Source organism: Diabrotica undecimpunctata, chromosome 9 (genome assembly GCF_040954645.1).
Source record: "Diabrotica undecimpunctata isolate CICGRU chromosome 9, icDiaUnde3, whole genome shotgun sequence".
Taxonomy (NCBI): Eukaryota; Metazoa; Arthropoda; class Insecta; order Coleoptera; family Chrysomelidae; genus Diabrotica; species Diabrotica undecimpunctata.
This window is the reverse complement of record NC_092811.1, coordinates 18246737-18270208: the sequence shown is the minus strand read 5'-3', so window position 1 is coordinate 18270208 and position 23472 is coordinate 18246737. Positions and strand designations below refer to the sequence as shown.

The window sequence follows — 23472 nt, the reverse complement described above, 5'->3', positions numbered from 1 at the left end:
ATGGATGTTATTTATAATTTGATTAATGTTAAGAGATTCTTTAAATATTCTTATGTCGAAAAACTAGAATTAAAATGCAAAGGACGTCCTTTGCCGGATATTAAAATCGTAAAAGAAGGATCAAGCCGAGGGAAAAATTACAAACGACAATTTAATTGCGATATTTATACGAGAAATAGTTGGATATGTGGCTGCAACAGAAAAAACGCTCTTTTCTGTTTTCCTTGTGTACTCTTTGGAGGTGATAAGTCATGGACGCAAGTTGGTGTAACAGACTTAGTACATTTAAGTGATAAAATAAAAAAGCACGAAACTTCTAAGCATCATTTGCACAATCAAATGGAATATGCTTTATTAGGCTCCGTGAATATTAAAGAACAGTTAGATTCTGCATACTGGATAAATATTCAAAAATTCAATGAAGCTGTAACAAAAAATAGGTATGTTCTCTCAAAAATTATAGACTGCATAAAATTTTGTAGTGTTTTCGAATTGGCGCTTCGGGGACACGACGAGACACAAACATCCGACAATCCTGGAATTTTTCGCGGCCTCATAAATTTTACTGCCGAATTGGATAAAACTTTAGCACAGCACTTGGAAGAATCGACGGTTTTTAAGGGCATTTCTAAAGAAATTCAAAATGATATTTTGGACTGCATGTTGGAATTATGCCAGGATAAAATTTTGGAGGAAATTCGGGAATCTCCATATCTAGCTGTCATGGACGACGAGACTACAGACATTTCAGCAAAATCACAAATGGTTGTATTGTAGTATTTAGATATTGTCGAAATGGAGCACCGGTAGAACGATTTTGGACATATTTGGTACCTTCAAAATTAAATGCAGATACTTTAAGCAAAAACATTTTCAGTGTTTTGGATCCTATCCTGGAAAACTCAAATAATAAACTAATTGCTCAGAGTTATGATGGGGCAGCGGTCATGTGTGGACAGCACGCAGGAGTTCAAGCCAGAATCAAAGAAAAATATCCATTTGCTCATTTTGTACACTGTTACGCGCATCAATTAAATTTAATAATGTCTAAGGATTGTTCCGAAAACTCTCAAGTTAGACTTTTTTTTGGAAATTTAAATGAAATCCCTACCTTTTTTAAAAATTCGCCACAACGAGGGGCAGTTTTAGTTAAATCAATAAAAAGGTGACAGATTTCGAAAGATACATGAATTCAGTTAGAAATTCAATAGATGATACCATTGACCAAGGTTCTAGTTTATGCGTTGAACCATTACCAACTAAAAGGTTATGGAAGGATAACAGTCCAGTAGATCATCGGAGAGCATCTATCGAAGTTTGTGATATAATCATATTGTGCAAATCATAGATTTGCTTTTAAAAATCACCTACTTGCAACTTCATTGCTTTATCCTGAGCAATTTGATAATTATTGTGATAATTTCCCAGATGATAATTTAAGCCTGACTTGCGCGTCATATCCAAATTTAGATAGGGAGCGCTTGAAGACTGAATTATCTGTTATTTATTTTAGAAGAGACTGTAGAGACATTAATGGGGCAATACCTTTTTTAAAATTTTTAATTGAAAATAATTTAACAGAGCCTTTTCAAGAAACTGTAAAACTGCTTCAAATTCTAATTACAGTGCCCATGAGTACGGCAGAAGCTGAAAGGTGCTTTTCGAGTTTAAAACGGATTAAAACATTCTTGAGAAATTCCATAACTGAAGACCGACTTGTAGCATTAACCATGTTGTCAGTAGAAAAAACACTTATAAAAGAAATACCAAACTTTAATGAAAAAGTTATAGACAAGTTTGCTTTAAAAAAAAATCGACGAATCGAGCTTATTTATAAAAAAAAATAATATATTTGGCTCTGTGTGTAGTTAGTTCGTAAGACCCTATAATGCAATTATTGTTGTGGCGATTTTGTTTGTAGTGTTTTTTCGTTTGCATTCCTTAGTTTCACGTATTTATCGATAAAATTCTACTAAAAACATAAACTATAAAACAATTACTAGTGTGCCATAATGTACCATTGCTATTTTGACGTGACAACGTCTTAAATTAGGTTGTGGCTCGGAGTTATTCATGAAAAAGTGTAACGCCCGCTCACGTCTGTTACAGTGAGTCACCGAACGAGAGAGAGGCCCGCCGGACCGGCGAATGCCTTGCGTCTCTCTCCCACTCAAACATGATCGGTCCGCTGCGCGCGCAGCACTAGAGAATTAGGCGCGTTGAATCGGTGCGTGCTTCCGTGCTTGTGTCTCTGTCTTTCTCGAGCGTTCTTGGCGTTCAAGACACATTACAGCAGAAACGCTTCCTTTCATTTCATATTTCTCCTATCATCGTCCTATCCTCAACAAAATCACTCAAATAGAAATTAGTTAAGTTTAAGTTTACATGTACAATGTTTTAGTAAACAAAATATATTTCTATAGTTAAAATTTGTGCAATTCTTATTTTCATTCAATTCCTTGTTCCTATTGTGCAATTTAATAATATTCATATCAAGAAATATTCTACCGAGAAAAAGACGTTGTCACGTAAAATCTTCGCCCGTAAAACCGACTTTACAGGCAATTTTATCTTCAAAAGAAGAAAATCGGTAAGTTCTTTATTATTTTTTAATAGATATATAATGAATAAATATATGGTGTAAAATATCAAACTAAAAGCCTCGTTGTAAAATACAACGATTAAAAGATATTGAATTAAAAAAAACCAAAAAATACTGCAGAACTATCAAATTTTTGAGTCACCAGCCGCTACTGTTTAATACCATATAATGTAAACTAAATTTAAACCAACAATTTTTAACGGGTTTTTACCCACATATTTAGTGGCTAACATGGATTCCGAAAACGTTTTGTGATATGGGTTTTTAAATTATACAGGGTGGTCCTTAAGTAATTGTACAAAAACAAACCATAGATTCTACACTTTAAAATAATACGATTTAAGCCAAATTGCTTTAATAAAATGTTGATATTAAGAGAGATACATGGTGTTAAAGTGGAAATTTAAAATTTTAATTTTCGCTATAACTTTTATGTTTGTGAAGATTTATGTATCAAATATTATGTACTATTGAACATCATAAATTATAATTTGATGCATGCTTTAATGTAGCTGATAGAGGGCGCCACATATGTGCCATACATTTGCACTTACCTTTTTTGCTCTTTAAGTTACCGGTGTTTTTGATATAAAATATTAAAAATTCATTATTTTAACAAAAAAAAGGTATACTTGTTAATAACTTCAAAACTCAACAGTTTTCGAGATAATCGCATTTTACAAATCAACTACATAATTCAGATTTAACGCAATTACTCCAAGTAACGAAAGAAACAGAAGGTTTTCAAATTCAAATGGTTTTTTAGACAAAAACATTAATACTTCTGAATTTTGGTATAAAATGCCTTTAATAAAGGTAATAGTTAACGAAATATTAAGTAAAATAAATATATTAGCAGGATAGAATAGTAGGATTTGACAAAATTACAGAATAATTTGATTTTACATCAAACATTTTACGTTTTGTATCAAATTAAAGTCATAATCAAAATATTATATTTATAAACCACATTAAGAAATAGTTAAACTAAATAACATTAAACTTTTTGTCAAAGTATATGTCCACCATTTTCTTTAAATCATTTGTCAATACATTCCATAAAAGATTGTCTCATATCAAATAGCATCATTGGTTCTAAAGAAACCGCTGCAGTATTTATAATAAGTATTCTTTTTTGTGATTTTTATGCATTAAGTAATTATATTAATATCTCACAAAATGACCAAGGAATATGACTACCACGAACAATCCAACGTTCAGGAAAGTTTTATTTAAGTATGTTCTCACTCCCCTTTCTCTATAATGTGGTGGTGTACCATCTTGCATAAACCACATATCTCGCTTTAAGTTTGATGACAATTCTTCCACAAATAAAATCATTTTATAAAAAATGTAAATAAATCTCACCATTCAAATTACAAGGTAATTCGCATATCCGTAAAACATAATTACCTATTGTTCCAAACCATACGTTTATTTAAAATTCATGTTTAAAATGCATATCGTATGGTTTGGTACCATTTGTAATTATTTTTTATGGACATGCGAATTACCTTGTAATTTGAATGGTGAGATTTATTTACATTTTTTATAAAAATGATTTTATTGATTGGTACACCACCACATTATAGAGGAAAGTGCAGTGAGAACATAATTAAATACAACTTTCCTGAACGTTGGATTGTTCGTGGTAATCATATTCCTTGGTCATGTGGTGGTATATTAATATAATTATTTAATTCATAAACCTTCCAAACGAATACTTTATTATTATATTATGTTTATTATATATTATACTTATAATACTTATTATAAATACTGCAGCAGTTTTTTTTATTTATTTATGCCTCAACCTCATAGGGTCATTGGCGTTGTACAATCTAGAGTTTTACAATTTATTTAGTACATTTATGGAATGTAAGTATGATGTCAAATTTTTCATATCAGTTCCGTCACTTAATATTACCTATAAGGTATCTTGTAATTTATATCTCTCTCCATGCAATATAAAGGACACTCCAGTAAAATATGGCGAACACTGAGCACAATATCACATACGTTGCACTGGTTTTAATTCACTCTCCAGCAGATGTTTATGGGTGATGGCGGTGTGGCCTATTCTAAGACGAGATAGGATGATTTGATGTATTCGCTTATTTGGGGTTGATTTCCAAGGTAATATAGAATGTTTTACTTCTCGTAGTTTGGATGTTGACTGATTCCACTTGGTCTGCCAATCATTGATTATTAAGTTCTTGATTACAGGTTTTATATCTAGATGTGGAATGCTTCTGGTTTCTACAGCTTCCGGACTCGAGATTGCTAGTTTTGCCAAGGAATCTACTTCTTCGTTACCAGCAATTCCAGTATGGAAAGGAATCCATACAAAGTTGACATTTATGTTCATAGTTTGCAGTTGGCTTAATGCTGATTTAATAAGTAGTAGACTTGGATGACTAGGATATAAGTTATTAAGGCAATTACAGAACTTAGGGAATCCGTAATAATGACAGCATAATCCGTAATTACTGCAGCAGTTTCTTTAGAACCAATGATGCTATTTAATATGAGACGATCTTTTATATACGATAAAGTATACATCAGATTATAATTTCTGATGATCAATCGTACCCAGTTATGAATTTTTATACATAAATGTTCACAAACATGAAAGTTATAGTGAAAATAATTTTTAATTTCCACTTTAACACCCTGTATCTTTCTTAATATCAACATTTTAATAAAGCAATTTGACTTAAATCGCAATATTTTAAAGTGTAGAATCGATGGTCTCTTTTTTACAATTACTTAAGGACCACCCTGTATACCTTTTATAAAGGATTTTTAATAAAAATTTTTTCTTTATAAAATAAGTATTGAAATTGTCTATTTTTACTAACAAAAATTATTTTATATGTTAAAAAAAGTTTTAAAAAAGTAAAATTTTATATTAAAAAAAAACGGGTGTGGCAGTCCAGTGGGACTGCCGGTGGAAGTTACACTTCTATCAAAGAATATAGACGCTTATAGCGTCTATATTCTTTGCTTCTATACACTTATTCGCCGTTACAAATTTATTTGGGAGTCAATCTGCACAATCATTACATATGTAATTCTATAGGTAAGACATGGCAGAAAGAGAAACAGAATTAATAACAACTTACTAACAATGAAGGATTTAATCAATATTTTGATGAAAATGTATATTTTTATTTTCATATATGTATGAAAGGAGTTGAATGCAAAAATTTTTTTACACATACTCTGCTGTAAAATTCATTGTTTATTTTGTTATTAATTTAATAATACAATACAAATTAAACTGCAATATTCATAAGTATTTAAAAATGACAATAATATACATAAAAAATACACTACAATACAGTGCAACATAATTCCATATAATAATACAATACAAATTCAAATGCAATATCCATAAGTATTAAAAAAAGTAAAAATAAAAAAGTCCTCCCCGACTGGGAATCGAACCCCAGTCTCCCGCGTGACAGGCAGAGATACTGACTACTATACTACCGAGGACATGACTCAGAGAGACTACTGTCAAAACAGCAAGGTACATTTGCTGTGATTGGTGGGTGGGCGTGTCTTAATTTAAAATTTGGCGGGTTTAATGTTTATTGAACTGAAAATGGGGTATTGGTAGGAAGAGGATAATATTCGTATTTTAGGATTAAGCAGACTTATTACAGTTTTATTTGAAATGTCTTTAATTTTCCTACATTGAAAATAACAAGGTACATTTGCTGTGATTTATCGGTAGATGTATATTAATTTAAAATTTGGCAGATTTCATGTTTATTAAAATGTAAGTTGGGTATTGTTTGTTTGTGTTTAAATGACTGCGGACACTAAATCAATTCGCCAAACCAATCTTAAAATTTGTACTCATTTTTTAATTAGTCATTGTTTCCTATACAATCTTATCCTAAATCTATTACTAGTATTGAGCTATAATATATAGTCTTTTTTTTCTATTAGGTGCTTTTAGTTATTTATATATAAAATAAGTGATGAGGTCCTCAGAGTTCCGCAGTAAACTGTTCTGCAGCTATCTACTTAATTCAATAGCTACTTTACTGTGGACTGTCCAAGTTCCTTTTTTTTATTTGTTTCTTATATATATTTTTTTTATTTTTTATAATTTTTTTTTAATTTTTTTTTCTAACAAATTACAAATTGAGTTTAATATCTAAAACATGTTTATACAATAATCTATATAAAAACTCATTGTTTTCTAATGTTAATAAATAACTTAAATTAATGGGATGGTGGACATCAGTCAAAGAATACAGCGAATTTAAAAAATTATTAACCTTATTGAAAATAAAATAAGAGAACAGTACAAAATGTTATGTTATAGGTTACCCATCTGATTACAAGTACGTTGTGGACTTTCATCTAGCTTCATTTTAAACATATATGATGGTGTAAGACAGTGGTTAAATCTCATTCTGCATATAGTTCTTGTCATATCCTTTGTACACTCCATTTTAGCAAACCAAGATTTATCCGTAATATGGTTTCTGATTGCTCTGTAATGGTTTCCTGTATTTATATTCTCATCAATATATCTTTCTTTCCATTCTTTGTTAAGCTCTTTGAATGTGTCTTATTCTATATCTCTAGACGTACAAAGATAATGATTTAATACTCCTTGTGTCACAGCGTTTTTTGCCAATTCATCTACTATCTCCATTCCAGTTATTCCACACTGGCTTTTAATTCATGCCAACTTAACAGTTTTGCCTTGTTGCTGAAGTTCTTTAATTTTATTTATTATATATAATTCAACATAATTTACTTTTGATTTAGGATTTATGGCACTAATTTTACTTAAAGCGGTTTTGTTGTCACTATAAATTATAAACTTTGAATGATTTATATTAGATAAATATTTTAGTGCTTCCACTATCGCTATTAATTCAGCTGTGTATATACTCATGATGGAATTGAGTTAAACATTTTACTGTTTTTATTATTGTTATCCCAGTATGCACATCCCACACCTTCTATAGTAACTTGGATATTAGTACTAGATATTTTAGGAATAAGCTGTATCATATCCTAGTGCTGTTTTTTTTATTAAATATGTAGGTATCATTGTTTTAATTTTTTTTGTAGGCATATGCCATATCAAGTTTAATAAAAATTATGTAGTCTTGCCTTTTCACTTTAAATTTTTCCATTGGCTGTTTTATAATAAAAATTGCTATTGTCGAAAACTTGCGTTATATATATCCAAATTGACTTTTATCTACTTTTCTTTCTAGAAAGTTGAACTAAATTGTGTTAGATTTCACCATGAGGTGAAAAATTTTTTGAACAAAATTAAGCAAATGTTTACTGGAAATAAATATTGAAAATCAAATAAAACACTAAATAGCTATGTTTAAAATTTATTCTTTGAGGGGGGGCCTTATTGGTGCAATGGCGAAGGTAAAACACCTCTAAACCCCGCCTAGGACCCAGTACATCCCGATTTCAAAATACAACTCTAATATAAAAGTCTACAAATAACATCATTACTTAACATGATTTAAAATTCAGACCTAACTTAAGCATGCATACATATATTTTATTAAATTTTATTATCACTAACCAAGTAAACATATAATGTTAAATTAACTTTCTTGTAAATAAGCCTATAAAGCTGTAATAAAAATTCAATACAGATACAAAAACAAAAAATACATGTGAGCTACAAGAATTTTTCAAATTTAATTTTTAATCAGTTTCTTTTTTTTATTGGAAGGAAAATATTGCTGCTTTTCCATTTTTCGCTTCTTTGTAATATCCTTAGAGGCTTCCTGAAATTGTTCCTTTGCCTTACGCTTTGCTTCTTCAACATCTGTCATAATTTTTTCTTTTAATTGTGTATAACTTTTATCATCTAAGTCAACTAAGCTGTCCATGACATTTTTCAAGTGTTGTATGTCTTCAAGACGTTGTTGGATGGTGTTTTCCTGGATCACATTTCTCTGTTCCAGCTTCTGTGTGATAAATTCATTAATTTCCTCTTCATGATTTGATTTGATAATTGAATTTTCTCCCAAACACCTTGCAGCATCATCTAAAACAGAGTTAGTACCCACACGCTCCTCATACATTCTTACCAAGTGCACATGCTTACACAGGGTATTCCTCACTACATATTCAGCACAATCACACTGGTATTGATGAATACAAATTTTACACACTCTACAAAACAATGTCTTACACTCATTTTCACACAGTTGTCTTATACTTACATTATATAATTTATTAGGATCTCTAAAGGATTTTACCTGAAATTGCCCATACACCTTCACATTCTTCTTAACTTCCACTTTTTCTTTCATCATTTCTGCTATTTTGTGCGCTTTCGCTATAACCTTGTCTTGATAGTTGTTAGCATTTGGTCTTTCCATGTCTATAATTCTCTTCCACATTTTAATATCCACCAAGTCTTCGATTGTGTCCAATAATTTTTCAATTCTCACTGCAGCATTTCTTCTTAGATGGTTCGTTTTTAATAAGTTGTTGAATGATTCGATCGCCATATTGGTATTGATTCCTGAATTTCTTCTGTAGCAATGGGCCCACATTTTGATCCTCTCTTTATTCTGAAAGTAATACCTACAAAAAAATATACTGAAGGGTGACTTAAAATGTATGATTTCATATATTTATTTACCCTGTCAGATAATTTAAAAAATCAAGCTCATTTGCTTCTTGTAATTTTCGTGAATATATATTGCATAAGTCTATAAATCGAGCTTCATTAGTTTCGGTAATAATTCTCTTCATTTCTTTTTTCAAATTTGGATCCTGTATTTTCCTCTTCCCTTGAATGTTCCAACTTCTTACAACGTGCCATGTGCATAACAGCCTCCTTGGTCGATTTCCCATTATCTTCACCCATGCATTATAATATTTAGGATCATCGTCACTCATGAAATGGTCTGCCTGAATCTCGGTCTGCATCTTATTCTTGAGGGCACCTAAAGGGTTTTGAAAATTATTCTTACCAGTCATAAATTGTCACTAGGTACTCATATAATACATACCTAAAAAAACTTCTTGAACCTGTTGGTCCAATCTGTTTGATAATAAGAATGCAACTGGAAAACCCGCATTTTTGTCATCCTTAATGAGAACTATTGTTAAGTCCATCCCTTTCTTATTAGTTCCATGTGTTCCATCCATACAAATTATGCTAGAGAATTTTCGTAATTTATCTTCCATTACAGAATTCATAAATCCTAAGACAAAATCTTCTTTTTTGAGTATTTCATGTTGTTCTCCTAATAAAAATAAACCACCAAAATTATAGTCTACTCAAAATTTATAGTTTAGAGATAATTCAAGATAATTGTTAAGAGACTGAATTTTTTTTTTTAATATTTTGATAATCATTACTTCTATTTTTTAAGCTTACTTTGTCAATTACAATATAAATTACATTTTAAAGTAGATAATTTAAAACTCTCATAATTGGAGTTACCTAGTTATAGTACTGAGCCCATGATATGATAGATTTGAGGACAAATGTAGATTCAGAACCTTCTGAAGACAAAACAAAAGAATCTTCAACAACAGACTATAAAATAAAGCAAGTCATGAAAACATAAATGAGAAAAAGTAATCCTGTAAAAAAGCCATAAAATATGCATTCAAAAAGTATTAGGCATGGAGGAAAAACAAAGAAGTGAATGGTATGAAGAAAAATAACTGAAAGAAAAAAACAGAGCATATAAAGCAGCAGTGACACAGGACCAGGTAAGTAAAAGCAGAAGACAAACAGCTATGAAAGGAAGAGAAACAAGTCCACAAAAAAAGGAGGGAAGTATAGATAGACAACAACTTCAAGAGTTACAAAATCTAAGTAAAAGAGTAGTGGCAAAAAAGTCCTACATGAAAATAAGCAAATGAAAAACAATATTTAAACTTAGGACCATGATGTACTGAGATTACAAGCATTACATTGACAGAACAACACGAAATAAAAAGATGGACAGAACATTATAGGGAAAAAATGGAAGAAAGCAGAGATGTGAACCATATAAATTACATTTGACCAATTAGATAACAGAGAAAAAATATCCCAACAATGGCTAAGATTTGAACAGCAATAGATAAACTAAAACATAATAAAGTAGCATCATCAGACTAAAAAATATCATTTGATGATACTGAAAGCAAACCACATATTGAAAAACTAACAATTACCTGATAAATGGAATACTGTACCATTACAAAAAGGAGAGACTAGTTGGAATACAGAAACTACCACAGAATCATGCTTCTGAATACAGCATGCAAGATACTGTCTCACATTATTTATGAGATCATATGCAGAAAAAGTTTTAGGTAAGTACAAATGTGATTTCTGACAGCAAATATCAATAATAGATCAGATATTTTTTTCTACAGTAAATTCTCAAAACAATTAAATGCAATATATCAATAAAATCTTATCATAGATGTTAAAAGTGAATATGATAACCTAAATGGAGGGTAGGTATCTAATCCAAGGAATAACTCAAGGAAAAAATCTTAAACCACACATATAAATGAGTAAAATAAAATTGTTTACCAGGATCTGAATATCACAACATTCATACAAATAGGACAGCTTCAGTAGAAGGGACATGTGGAAAGGATGGAAGATGAAATACCTTAAAAAATAAATGTCAGCTGGACATAAAACAAGAGGAAGACTGAAGAGTATATATAAGGAACAAATAAAACATTACATTTTTAAAAATCAAAAATTTGACGAACATACAGAACAGAATCGGGAGGTATTCTTAAATAGACAAAGAACCAAAAAAAGTTGTATCAATGATGATAATAAAAAGAAAGTAACTTAAAACTCTATAGTTAGTTAAGGGGTGAAAGTTGTTGATTTTGATAAGTGAGATTTATTACATGAGGGAGGCAAAGGTAACAAAGCAGTAAATTTGACCCATAAACTATCACCACCTCCACAATAAAATTAGATATGTAAAAGGCCAGTAACTACAAACTTAGCAGTTATATTATTTAAAAATGTTTATCTCTTGTATAAAAAGGATTGTTACATGAGCAGCCACACAAGATTAATTATTATAAATAAATGTGGTAGGTATTAAAAATTTTTTGGTGTTTACCTTCTTTCTTGAATAAGAAAGCATAATTCTTGTTGTTAGCGTTCCATTCCTGAACCTTTAAGGCTGTTGCTACCTTATCATTTTGATCCCGTTTTTTGTGTATATTATACTTTCTGGATAAATTTGTGATATCTTGACTTGTTAATAGGGCAATTCTTTCTAGTTTTGGTGTTTCCAATTTTCTTGAATCATCTAAAATTCTGCTGGGTGACACCTCAGACATTAACTTCTCTACAATCGTTTTTTCTTGTGCTTTTGAGATATGCATGGTTCTTAATTCTTCTTTATGTCCAGCATGTGTTTTCCAATAACTGACAGAAACTTGTCCTTGATCTCTCTGTGTACAGAGCAGCCTGGAAGGGCACATTCCTTTAATTTTAATTGATCCACCAGATCTTGGTGTTAAATAAAACCGCCAATATAAGACACATAACCTCACCTCACACATCATATGTCGATAACGACAAATCACAGCAAATGTACCTTGTTATTTTCAATGTAGGAAAATTAAAGACATTTCAAATAAAACTGTAATAAGTCTGCTTAATCCTAAAATACGAATATTATCCTCTTCCTACCAATACCCCATTTTCAGTTCAATAAACATTAAACCCGCCAAATTTTAAATTAAGACACGCCCACCCACCAATCACAGCAAATATACCTTGCTGTTTTCACAGTAGTCTGACACAGAGATATTTCAAAATTGACAGTTCTTGATCATACAGTGATTTATTGAGAATATTATTTTGAAATACAAAAGACTAATATAATTATAAACATTTAATAAATAATACAAAATATATCACATAAATATTTTATTATATGTATAATATTATATGTATATATATCTTATATAATATTAAATTATATATACAAAAGGAACATTTTTATATTCGAGAGAGGAAGATAGAGAAAATATATCTTCTGTCTCTCTCTTACTCATTATCTTACATGTGTAATGATTTCACAGATTCACTCCCATACAATTTTCCAACGTGGAGCGAGCGTATAGAAGTATAACTTCAAAAAAACACGATGTATAAAACAAAAATTTAAAAAATATATAATCTCAAATCAACATAAATCGTAACATATAAAGTAGTTTTAGAAAAAAAGATTTCCCAATATCAAATATTAACCAATTCATTGAAACACTGCAAGTAATTTTTGTTTTGCACCAGTCTCAAAAAAAAAGAAATGAAAAAATTTTATTAAAATTTTCTTAATGCGCCCCTATGTATTTTAATTTATGATAAAGTACCTACATTTTGACCGCTTTTAATAAATTTTAATACGCAACAGGTAAACGGGAGAAAACACACAAGCTTATTGAAAGTTAACACCTCAAATTCAAGAACACAACTAAAAATTTTTCAAGTCGATATTTTCACGTTGAATACTTCAGTGCGTTTCGCATGGAAGTGGAGACTTAACCAAAGTTCGTCTACTGCGCTGCTGTGGTCAGGAGTGTTTGCACTAATGACGTATAATATATAGACTCCGTGAATGCTTTAAAAAGTGTCCGCAACATGAATACCTTTGTTATTGTTTATTGTTTTGATATGAAGTTGTGTGTTCACATATTTTTTGTGACAAGCAAATTTTATTTAAAATTTTTTAGAGTCATTTACCCACTATTTTAGTAAAATGCCATTTAGGTATCTTGTTTGTGGTCGCTGAAGTTCGAAGAGCGAAACGTTATCACTTTTCAAGTAAGTTATTTTTTATATGTATGTTTAGGTTATGTTTTGATAGCCAGTGGAGGCGTTTAGTTGTTATTTATTTAATAAATAAATAAATTATTATGCATTATAATGAATAATAACAATTTCCATTAAATTTTTTGTCTTTTTTTTTATTAAAATCATTTAAATATAATTTTTCTAACTAATATTTTTTTCATCGATTTCCTTTTGACGAAGAAAAACAGGAAATTTGGATATACATTTTACAATTAAATAAGAACAAGCTTTCCAGATGGTCACGTATTTGTTGTGATCATTTTAATCCAAATGATGTTATCACGAAATCTAGCTTTGTTCGTCTAAAAGAAAATGCAAAACCATTAGCTATACCAAGGTGGGTAATGTTTTTATTAAATTTTTACATCGGTATTTAATATTTATATAAATTTTCTGTTTATTGTTTCTTCTATATTGTTTTTTCTTTGCATACAGGTCTTCTAAAGACGTTAAAGAGGTGGTAGGAACTAAAGCTCTCCCTAGTCCATCAGACACCCACAATTTAAATTTCGAACTGCTAGCAGTGAACTAACTTTGTCTGCCTCAGAAACTGAGGAACTCTTAGGCAAGGAAAATATTGAAGGGCATGCTGCAGACAGAGAATTAATAGCTAAAAAAAATAACAAGAGGCAATATTCATTTAATTTTTCATTTGCATTATTATATCCTTGAATAAGCAATTTTTCTTTCATTAAATCTTTTTATTTTTAGGAAGCATTATGTGGGGGATTTTTCCATGTCGGACTTGGACTGCCTAAGAAAAAGAAAAAGATACATGGAATCAGTAAACATGTATAAATTAAAAAAAAAATAAGAAACAAATTGACACCCTAAGAAAATCTACTAAAAGATGTAAACGACAAGCAACAACATTAAACGCATTGGTACAATCATTAAAAGAAAAACTGTATGTTACAGAAAATGCTGAATCTGTGTTGTTGGTAAGTTTTCTTTCACATATTCTATAAGAAACAAAATTAAATTATTATTATATTCTTTTATTTTTGTATTTTTTATTGTTTTAGGCCTCTTTACCAGAATCAGCCAAAGCTTTGTTTCAACGATTTTTAAAGGGTGCCAAATGTGCCAAATATTCTCCAGAATTAAGGTCATTTGCACTGGCTTTAAATTGTATTCAGCAAAAGCCTATGATTTTGTAAGAAGAGCTTTTAATAATTCATTACCACACCCATCAACCATAACAAAATGATGGTACCAAACTGTTGATGGCGCACCCGGATTTTCCAAAGAAGCTTTAAATGCTTTGAAAAAAAAAAGTTGAAGAAGCAGGGAAGCAAAATAAAACACTTGTAACACTTGTGTGTAATTTAGTTCTGAACGAAATGTCTATTCGTAAGCTAGTAAAATGGGATGGGAAAAAATTTATTGGCTCTGTAGATTTTGGTACAGATATAGAATCTGATAATATACCAGAAGCATGAGAGGCACTGGTGTTTATGTGCATATGTGCACTGGTGCCAGTTGCATATTTTTTATTTTGAGAGTTTTTGTGGATAAGAAAAAGCATCCTTAGTAAATCTTTGCTTAAATTTTATTTATGATTCAGGCATAAAAGTCTATTCATTAACTTTTGATGGTGCTGCCTACAATTTATCAATGGCCAATGCATTGATTTTATTTAACTCCTATTTGTACCTTCCTATAAAGAGGATGGTGCACGACTTTTCAAAATTATATTTAGGTTGCATTGCATCTGGTACTATTTCCAAATCTAGGTAATTTTTAATTATCTCTCCAGATTTGATCCAGGTATCCTTTTGCCTTGCTTCCTGACATCTTATCCACCTTCTGTATGCTCCTATCTTCACATCCTTCTCCATCCATATATGTAATGAAGAGAGATCAAGCATGACCTCCATGAGGCAGTTAGGGTAGTCAACATTGCTCGTGTTATGATTAAGCATGCTTGTCTTTGAAGCTTATTCAGCTTCTATTAAGTGGTCTTTTTTTGTACCATATAAGTGCGCCATACGTAATCATAGATCTGACTAGTCATATATAGCCAGTACATCGGTTTGGGGTTCAAACCCCAAATTTTTCCTCATACTCTTTGACATGAAGAAAGGGAAACCTGTGCTTTGTAGATTATTCTTTCCAACTGGGCGTTACATGTAAGCTGCTTATCTAATATTACTCCTACATGTTTTACTAAGATTGCTAGAGAATTTTTCCATATCATACTACCTACTAAGGATATTTAATGTTCTTTGGAGTGTGCTGGAATGAAAATTACCATATTTTCCTCTTAGCATAATTACTAGATCATCCCTATGGGCATGTACTTCTTACCCCGTGTGCGTCAAGAAGTGACATCAAGTGATCCACCAAGAGTGACCAGAGGAGGGGAGAAAACACTCCCCCCTGTGGACACCCTGCAGTTTTGGCCAAAATCTCTCCTTGCACCTTTGTGACAATCTTCTATTCACTCAACAATATATTTTCCAGCATTGCATTGATCCAGTTACACATAGTAACACGCATTGGTAGTGGATCTATTTGATAGGGCAATATTAAATGTGCCTTCTAAATATTCTCTCCATTATTAATTCAACAAATAATAAATCTCCCGGGGCGGATAACATTTCATACAATATGTTGCATAAAATGCCCTTAGGCCATAAGAAAGCCCTGTTAGAATTGTTCAATTCGATTTGGATAAAAAAAGATTCCTTTTCCAACAATGTGGAAAGAATACATCGTAGTACCTATCAAAAAACCTGGAAAACAACGGAAATGCAGATTCATATAGACCCATAGCTTTATCAACGTGTATATTTAAAACCATGGAAAGAATGATAAAGAACAGGTTTGAATATTGGCTAGAAAATGAAAAAATATTACCTGACTCACAATATGCTTTTAGAAAGGGAAGATCTTCCTTAGAACCCCTAACGATACTAGTAAATGACATATATCTAGGATTCACACACAAATACAACACTTTGGCTACATTTTTGGATATAACTTCAGCATATGATAATGTTCAAATAAATATACTAGAAGAGAAGCTTATTAATATTGGTCTACCAAACAAAATAATTATTATGTGCTCTTTCGTTTTCGTATTAATATACTGTTTGACAACATTTCCGCTTCCCGAAATATTTATAATAATATATATTTATAAAAATATAAGTTTTATGGCTCATCTAGTACGTTAACTGTAGGTGGTGACATGATACTATGATTAAGAAGATAAGATATTGCGCATAAGTCGTGACGTAATTGGAGAGTTGCACGTTCGTAATGTCAGTTTTTTGTATGTGTCAATAAATAATCTTTAATAAATAGCTTGGAGATATCCTTTTGTGTACGATTATTGTAATTATTAAACCTTTATTTAATATTATTATTTTGCTAATTGAATAATTTCATCACAGAATGCATACAAATCCCATTTAACTTTAACAAGAATTCAAATTCTACTCTCCAATGACGGCATGCGCGAACACGACCGATTTTGTGCTACGGGAAGATCAAGGTTAGTAGATATTTAAGATTACTTAACATCTACTAACCTTGCGGGAAGATCCTATCTTGTTAGTCAGTCATAGCACAGAATACTAGTTGTGATTAGTATTCTGTGGTCATAGTATCATGAATTAGATGAAGTATACATCCTTCATGATGGTTTTAAGCCGACGGCCACGGTTTGAGGGGTTTGAGTTTATGCAGTCACAACGCCACAACTGTGACCAATCGGTCATTTGAACTGTCCTTCTAGTATCACTTGTCACGTCATCTGTTGTTTTGTTGGTTGTAAACACGGTTCGTAGAATCGTAGATTTGTAAACCCGTCACAGGTCACACATCATGATACAAAACAAAGAAAAGAGACCATCTTACGAGAGCTTATTTTCCCGACTAGGCACCCCCCACCACCTAAGCTTTTGGGAACGGAACAGTTTGACATTTATGAATTTGTTTGGACTTAACCTAACTTTATGATTTGATATCTTATGTTAATATTTGGTGTCTTATTATTATTATTTTTTAAAATGCCTGTAACGTGTAAATATTGTGATAAAGTTTTTTCAAGACAATTTACTTTAAATAGACACGTCACACAAATTCATTTTAAACAGGTTGAACGCATATCTTATGCTAAAAATGTATGGGGTTTTAAGTGTTTGGAACCTGATTGTGATAATTCCTTTCAGCAAGGAAAATTTTTAATTAATCATTTGGAAAATGTTCATAATTTAAAGTTTGAAAGTCAAACAATTAATTTTACAAATATGGATGGTAAGTTTTATTTTAATATTTAATTTAGTAGGATATATTTTGTTAAAATATTGTAGAATATTTCTATGTACTTAATAAAATAGTAAAATTAAAAATGTATAGTAATGGACATTTACTAATTTAATTTTTTTTTTTGTTTAAGAATTTATTATTTGGAAACGATCAATGGAAGAAACATCCTGCAGCTTCTATGTTGTATCTAAATACAAGCAAGATAAAAATATTACATACTTTAATTGCAATCGTAGCAAAACATGTAAGTAAGATACTTAACATATGATAACATCGTATTAGATGGATACTATAATTATTTATAATTAAATTTTTTTTCTTTGTAGCTCATGATGGAAAGCAAGTATTAAGTAAGCAATACAAGCGTAATTGTAAGTCTCAAGGTTTATGCCATATGGATTCATTATGCACTAGCCAAATAAAAATTGTCAGCGCCAATGATAAAATAACTGTGAAATTCCAAAAAAACACACTATGGGCATGAAATTGAGCTTGGAAAAATTAGACTCCCGAAGCAAGAAAGTATTCAGTATTTTTCCATTAATTCAACAAGATTAGTGTATTGTTGCTTAGAACTATTTTGGAATACTGTTCAGTTATTTGGTCACCCTATTTTCAGAACAATATTGATACCATAGAAAGAGTCTAGCATAAATATTTGAAATTTTGTGCTTACCACGTCCACACTACTATTGAAAATCATGATTATTTCTGTATCGAACAACAATTATCTTTATCCTCACTCAAGAACCGTCGTGACATGTCAGGAGCTATATTTATATATAAGATCATACATGGATTTATTGATCGTCCGAACCATCAAGCTCTACGTTACCACAATGTTTTCAATATTCCTTTCCACAGAACAACCTATGGTATTCACAACTCATTGGATAGATACATGGGGCTATTAAATGATCGCGATTTTGATACTTTCAATATAACTAACTCAGTTAAATTTTATTCTTGTTATACTTTGTTTTATTTTAGTATGTAAGATTTTTAGTCTCATTTTTTAAAACTTTCTAATATTGATTTTATATAGTAATTTCAAGTTTTGAATCCTAACTGTGATATTGTATATTGTAATTTAAACTGTTAATGGGGTTATCCCATGTATTAAATAAATAAATAAATAAATAAATAAATAGTACACTGACTGTACTATTTAAATAAAAATTAAAATAATTGTTATATACTACATGCATCTTGTATTTATTTCACCTTTCCCTAAATTGGAAACAACTGTAAAATGTTGTGGTACATTGTATACCCTGTATATTATCAAAGAATATAGACGTCTAGCGTCTTAAGCGTCTATATTCTTTGATATTATATAGGGTGTTTACAGTCTTGTGATATTTTTTATAGGTGATAGTTTATCAAAAAAGAATGGTATTTCGTCTAATTAATTGTGGAAGAATTGTGCTTAATTTCTTATACATAGGGCTTAGAAGTTGGCAAACATTTAGATTTTTTTGTAATATTTAACACATACACACTTTAGAATATTCTTATGCAATTTGGTAAGCATTATTTATGGATTGTACAGCTACTACAAGTTTTGTTGTAGGAGATATAAAGAAAAGTTGAGAGGTTATTTTAAATGGAATTTACTTACAAAAAATCTTAGAAATTACATATTACAGAGGCCAACTGAAAGTTTTCTTTAAATTATAAACGACATATCCCGAATCTACGTAACTTATTTAGATTATTACACGGTTCTTATACGTGTAGTGGCCATTCATTCTATAGGTTGTGTACACCAAATTTCATTTGAATATTCTAATGCGCTAAAGAGATATTACAAAAAAATCTAAATTTTTGGAAACTTCAATGGCCTGTATTTGAGAAAGGAAGCAAATTCGACCATCCCTTATTCTACACAATACCTTTATTGCTAACCTACCACCACTTAAAAATAAAATCGCAAGACTGTAAACACCGTCTATACATTGTAACATTTTCTTCTAAAAAATATGACTATTTACCTCATTATGTGTTTTGTACAAGCGTAAACGAAGTATACCAATCATTATTATATTGGAACTTTTTTTAAGTTTTTTGATGAACTAAAATAATAATGAAATGACTGTTTAAATGTAACAGGTGTCATTTTTACAGCTTTCTAAATAAAAATTATTATTAAAAAATTAAAGTAGTATTTATAATTAATTCTGTAAAAAATCTAGATTTTGTTACCAAAGTATGTATAGGAATAAAAAAGACAGAAATTTAATACAATAAGGGTCGATTGTTCGAACGCTAATGAGAACTCAAATCAAATATTTAATTAAAATCAAATACGTTACATTTTGAGGTTATCTTGACTGATTTATTCAATGACGTTTGGATTTATTCAATTTTATTATTTTGCGTTTTAATTTAAAATAAACCATAATTAAACTTATCTCTTTCTGATGTTAATTTCATGTTTTTATTTAAAAATCAATAATAATAATAAGCAATTTTGACAGCTGCTGTGACGTATTTGCTTGTAATTAAATATTTCCAATATTTGATTACAATCAAGTTTTGATTAGCGTTCGAACAACCGGCACTAATTGTTACCATATATTTCAAACTTCCCGCCATTCGTTAAATACTTGCACATATAAACAGTAGTGGGGGGTGCTGAGTCGGGAAATTAAGCTCTCGTGACCATCTTTTCGTTGTACCATGGTCATGGTCACACATCAATCAAGAAAACATGCAATAAACAACAGTCCTTCCCTTCCATTTTGGTTGGGTTGGCTCCGTTGGCTCTACCACAGAATACTAATCACGCTCTACAGTGATTGCCTGATTCATGGATTTATCGCATCCCATAGTCATAGCGAGTCATAGCAAAGAATATAGTCTATATTCTTTGGTCATAGTACCAAAGAATATAGACGCTTATAGAAGCGCAGTTCAAATGGGCGATTTGGTTACGGTTTAAGAGGGTGGCTGCATAAACTCACAGCGTGGTGCCGTGGCCGTCGGCTTAAAACTATCATGAAAATTTCATAATGAAATATGTAGTTAGGGGGAAGTGGGAAAGGAGTGCGAACGGGTAACTGCATCTACGCCGAAACAAATTTCGATGTCATTGATTTGCAAACTTTTTTTTTGTTGTCTTTTTTTTGTTTTTTCACAATAAAATCTTTATTGTCAATTTAAATTTTTAATTTTAAAACTTAAAAATGTATGATGTTTACAATATTCAAAGTATTTATTTTTTTAATTGTATAACTTTGAATTAAAAATTGGTTTGTTCCAACACAACGAAAAACCGTCACATAACTTTTTATTATACTGTTTTTCTGCCCAGAAATTAACGAAACATTTTTAAAAAATTTCAATTTAAAAAAAAAGTATTCAATGAAACTTTTTACTAAATTATGAAATTTTCCATTTCGCCAAAACTTCCAAACTTCCATTTCATCCATAATTCAATAACAACAAAAAGCATTCCTGATTTATTTTTGAAATAACAAAATAAACTTTAACAGTACATTTTAATGAATAGTACCTATATGTGAAAGTTTTTACGCTGTATGGGTACTATTTAATCTTGTTTTAAAATAACAACTAAAGACTGTTTCAAGTTAAGAATTCACAACTGAACAGATAGGCCAGTGCATTTCTTACGGGCGTATGTTGCCAATAGTTCACGGGACTATGCAGGGCCGGCCGAAATAACCCATTCTTTATTTATATTCAAATTTTTATTTATATTTTCCAATGTTAATCAAATTTATTTTAAAAAGATAGGTACGTATCTATTTAATAAGCTTAACGACTACAATTACTTATAAATATGGTTACATTTTCAGGGAAGTGATTTTAAAGATTATTAGAAAAATGTCTTTATTAGTGGTTAAAATATTAGGTTTTACGCAATTGGTTAAATATTATGGCACAGGTAATTCTGACAGCTTAGGTGTCAACTCTCAAAATTATTTATAAAATATTACTTTCACAATAGTTAATAAATAGAAAGCAATAATAATTAAGATATTGTGCTTAAACTTCCATTATCGGGCAAGCCGGGCTAACAGGCCCTAACAGTAAACAATATTGATTACTTTATAATTGACTATTAATAGTTTTCTAATTCTCTTTATGTACTTAGTCATTCCAAACAATAGTGTCATTTGGAAAGCACATTTGGAAAGCAGACAGATTTATGAGTTATAGATAAATGAGCGGTATGTTTTTCAAAATAGTGTAATTAGGTGAAGTGGAGATTATATGTTTGTCTGTATACATAAGCCCAAACTGCCCGATTACGTTTTTAAATTCTTCTGCCCGGACAAGGGTTAAGGCATAACCATCGCGCACTCAAATCTCAAGTGTAAAAAATTATATTGTTAAAATGGATCCAGTTTTGCCGTTTAAAAGTGGTCAAATTTTACATCTGAGTGCTAAAAAAGTGATCTTAAACGTAGTGAGATACCACATTAATTTGCTTCGAGATGAAAGTCAACGTATTGTATTCGACAAAGTATCCGCGATGACAGGAGTGTCAGTTCGTACGATTCAAAAAATCGTACAGGAAGACAAAGAAGGTGAGCTTTCTGAGGTAAAAACAAACAGAAAAAGAACCCGTTGCCGAAACAACTCCAGAGACTATACTTACGATGAAGGTGTTCGTATCGGCGTTCGTCGAACAGTGCATAGTTTTTTTTTTGAAAACATTCCTCCTACTTTGAATCGTCTTCTGCCAAAAGTGAACCAAGACGAAAACTTGCCAAATTTTACCCGCAGTACAATGTACAGGTTGTTAAAAGACATGAACTTTGTTTATGCAAAACGTGATAAAAGTGCCGTGCTAATAGAACGTCCTGATATAATTGCATGGAGGCATGGATATTTAAGGGCCATTAAACAATATCGGGCTGAGGGCTATGACATTGTGTATTTGGATGAGTCATGGGTCAATGTGGGGCACTCGGTTTCCAGAGAATGGAAAGACAAAACCGTCACCTCGGCAAGAGATGCGTTCATAAAAGGGCTAAGTACTGGACTAAAGCATCCCACTCAGCGTGGACCACGTTTCATCCTTGTCCATGCCGGAAGTGAAAATGGTTTTGTAAACGGTGCTGAAATGTTTTTCCTTGCAAAAAAAAACAGCGCTGATTATCACGACGAAATGGACGGTCCGTGTTTTGAGAACTGGTTTGAAAACAAACTGTTGCCCAACTTAGTTCGAAAAACGGTTATTGTTATGGACAATGCTCCATATCATAGTGTAAAAACCGAGTTGTTGCCTAACCAATCGTGGAATAAGAATAACATTATGGACTGGTTAAGACAAAAAGACATATTTTTTGAAGAAAATTATCTGAAGTGCGAGCTTTTGGAGGTAGTCGCGCAATTTAAACAAAATTTTGATAATTACAAAATTGAAGAACTTTGTAAACAACAAAATAATGTCAAAGTGCTTCGTTTGCCTCCATACCATTGCGAATTAAATCCAATTGAAATGGTATGGAGCCAAGTAAAAAGGCATGTGGCCGTAAATAACAGCACCTTCAAAGCGAAGGATATGGAGGACCTCATAAAAAAAGCGTTTTCAAATGTTACGTCTGATAACTGGAAAAACTATATTCAACATGTAATGACTCTGGAGAAAAAATTTTGGGAAGTGGACGGTCTAATGGAAGACGTAACTCCCATAGTTATAGATTTATATGATAGTAGTGACAATTCCGATTTGGATATGGACGAAGAATGTACATAGTTT

At 30.9% G+C, this 23472-nt stretch overlaps 3 protein-coding genes and 1 long non-coding RNA gene across 4 annotated transcripts; 3 read left to right on the top strand and 1 right to left on the bottom strand.

The window, feature by feature from the left end:
* LOC140450450 (zinc finger MYM-type protein 1-like) lies at positions 1-777 on the top strand. The gene has a single exon (XM_072544092.1). It carries the CDS (start codon positions 1-3, stop codon positions 775-777), a length of 777 nt encoding a protein of 258 aa, XP_072400193.1.
* Positions 778-8001: 7224 nt separating this feature from the next.
* LOC140450394 (uncharacterized) lies at positions 8002-12100 on the bottom strand. Its single transcript, XM_072543990.1, has 4 exons — positions 11716-12100; positions 9631-9867; positions 9258-9564; positions 8002-9199 (listed from the first exon to the last, which is right to left on the bottom strand). The coding sequence occupies exons 1-4, from the start codon at positions 12080-12082 to the stop codon at positions 8302-8304; spliced, it is 1809 nt and encodes a 602-aa protein (XP_072400091.1). The 5' UTR covers positions 12083-12100; the 3' UTR covers positions 8002-8301.
* A 1643-nt stretch (positions 12101-13743) lies between these two features.
* Positions 13744-14641, top strand: LOC140450393 (uncharacterized). The gene is made up of 3 exons (XR_011952016.1): positions 13744-13797; positions 13896-14401; positions 14486-14641. It is a non-coding gene; the product is annotated as an uncharacterized lncRNA (long non-coding RNA).
* A 2805-nt stretch (positions 14642-17446) lies between these two features.
* Positions 17447-18794, top strand: LOC140450392 (uncharacterized). The gene is made up of 3 exons (XM_072543989.1): positions 17447-17726; positions 17869-17982; positions 18065-18794. Exons 1-3 carry the CDS (start codon positions 17480-17482, stop codon positions 18220-18222), a joined length of 519 nt encoding a protein of 172 aa, XP_072400090.1. The 5' UTR covers positions 17447-17479; the 3' UTR covers positions 18223-18794.
* The last annotated feature ends 4678 nt before the right edge of the window (positions 18795-23472 follow it).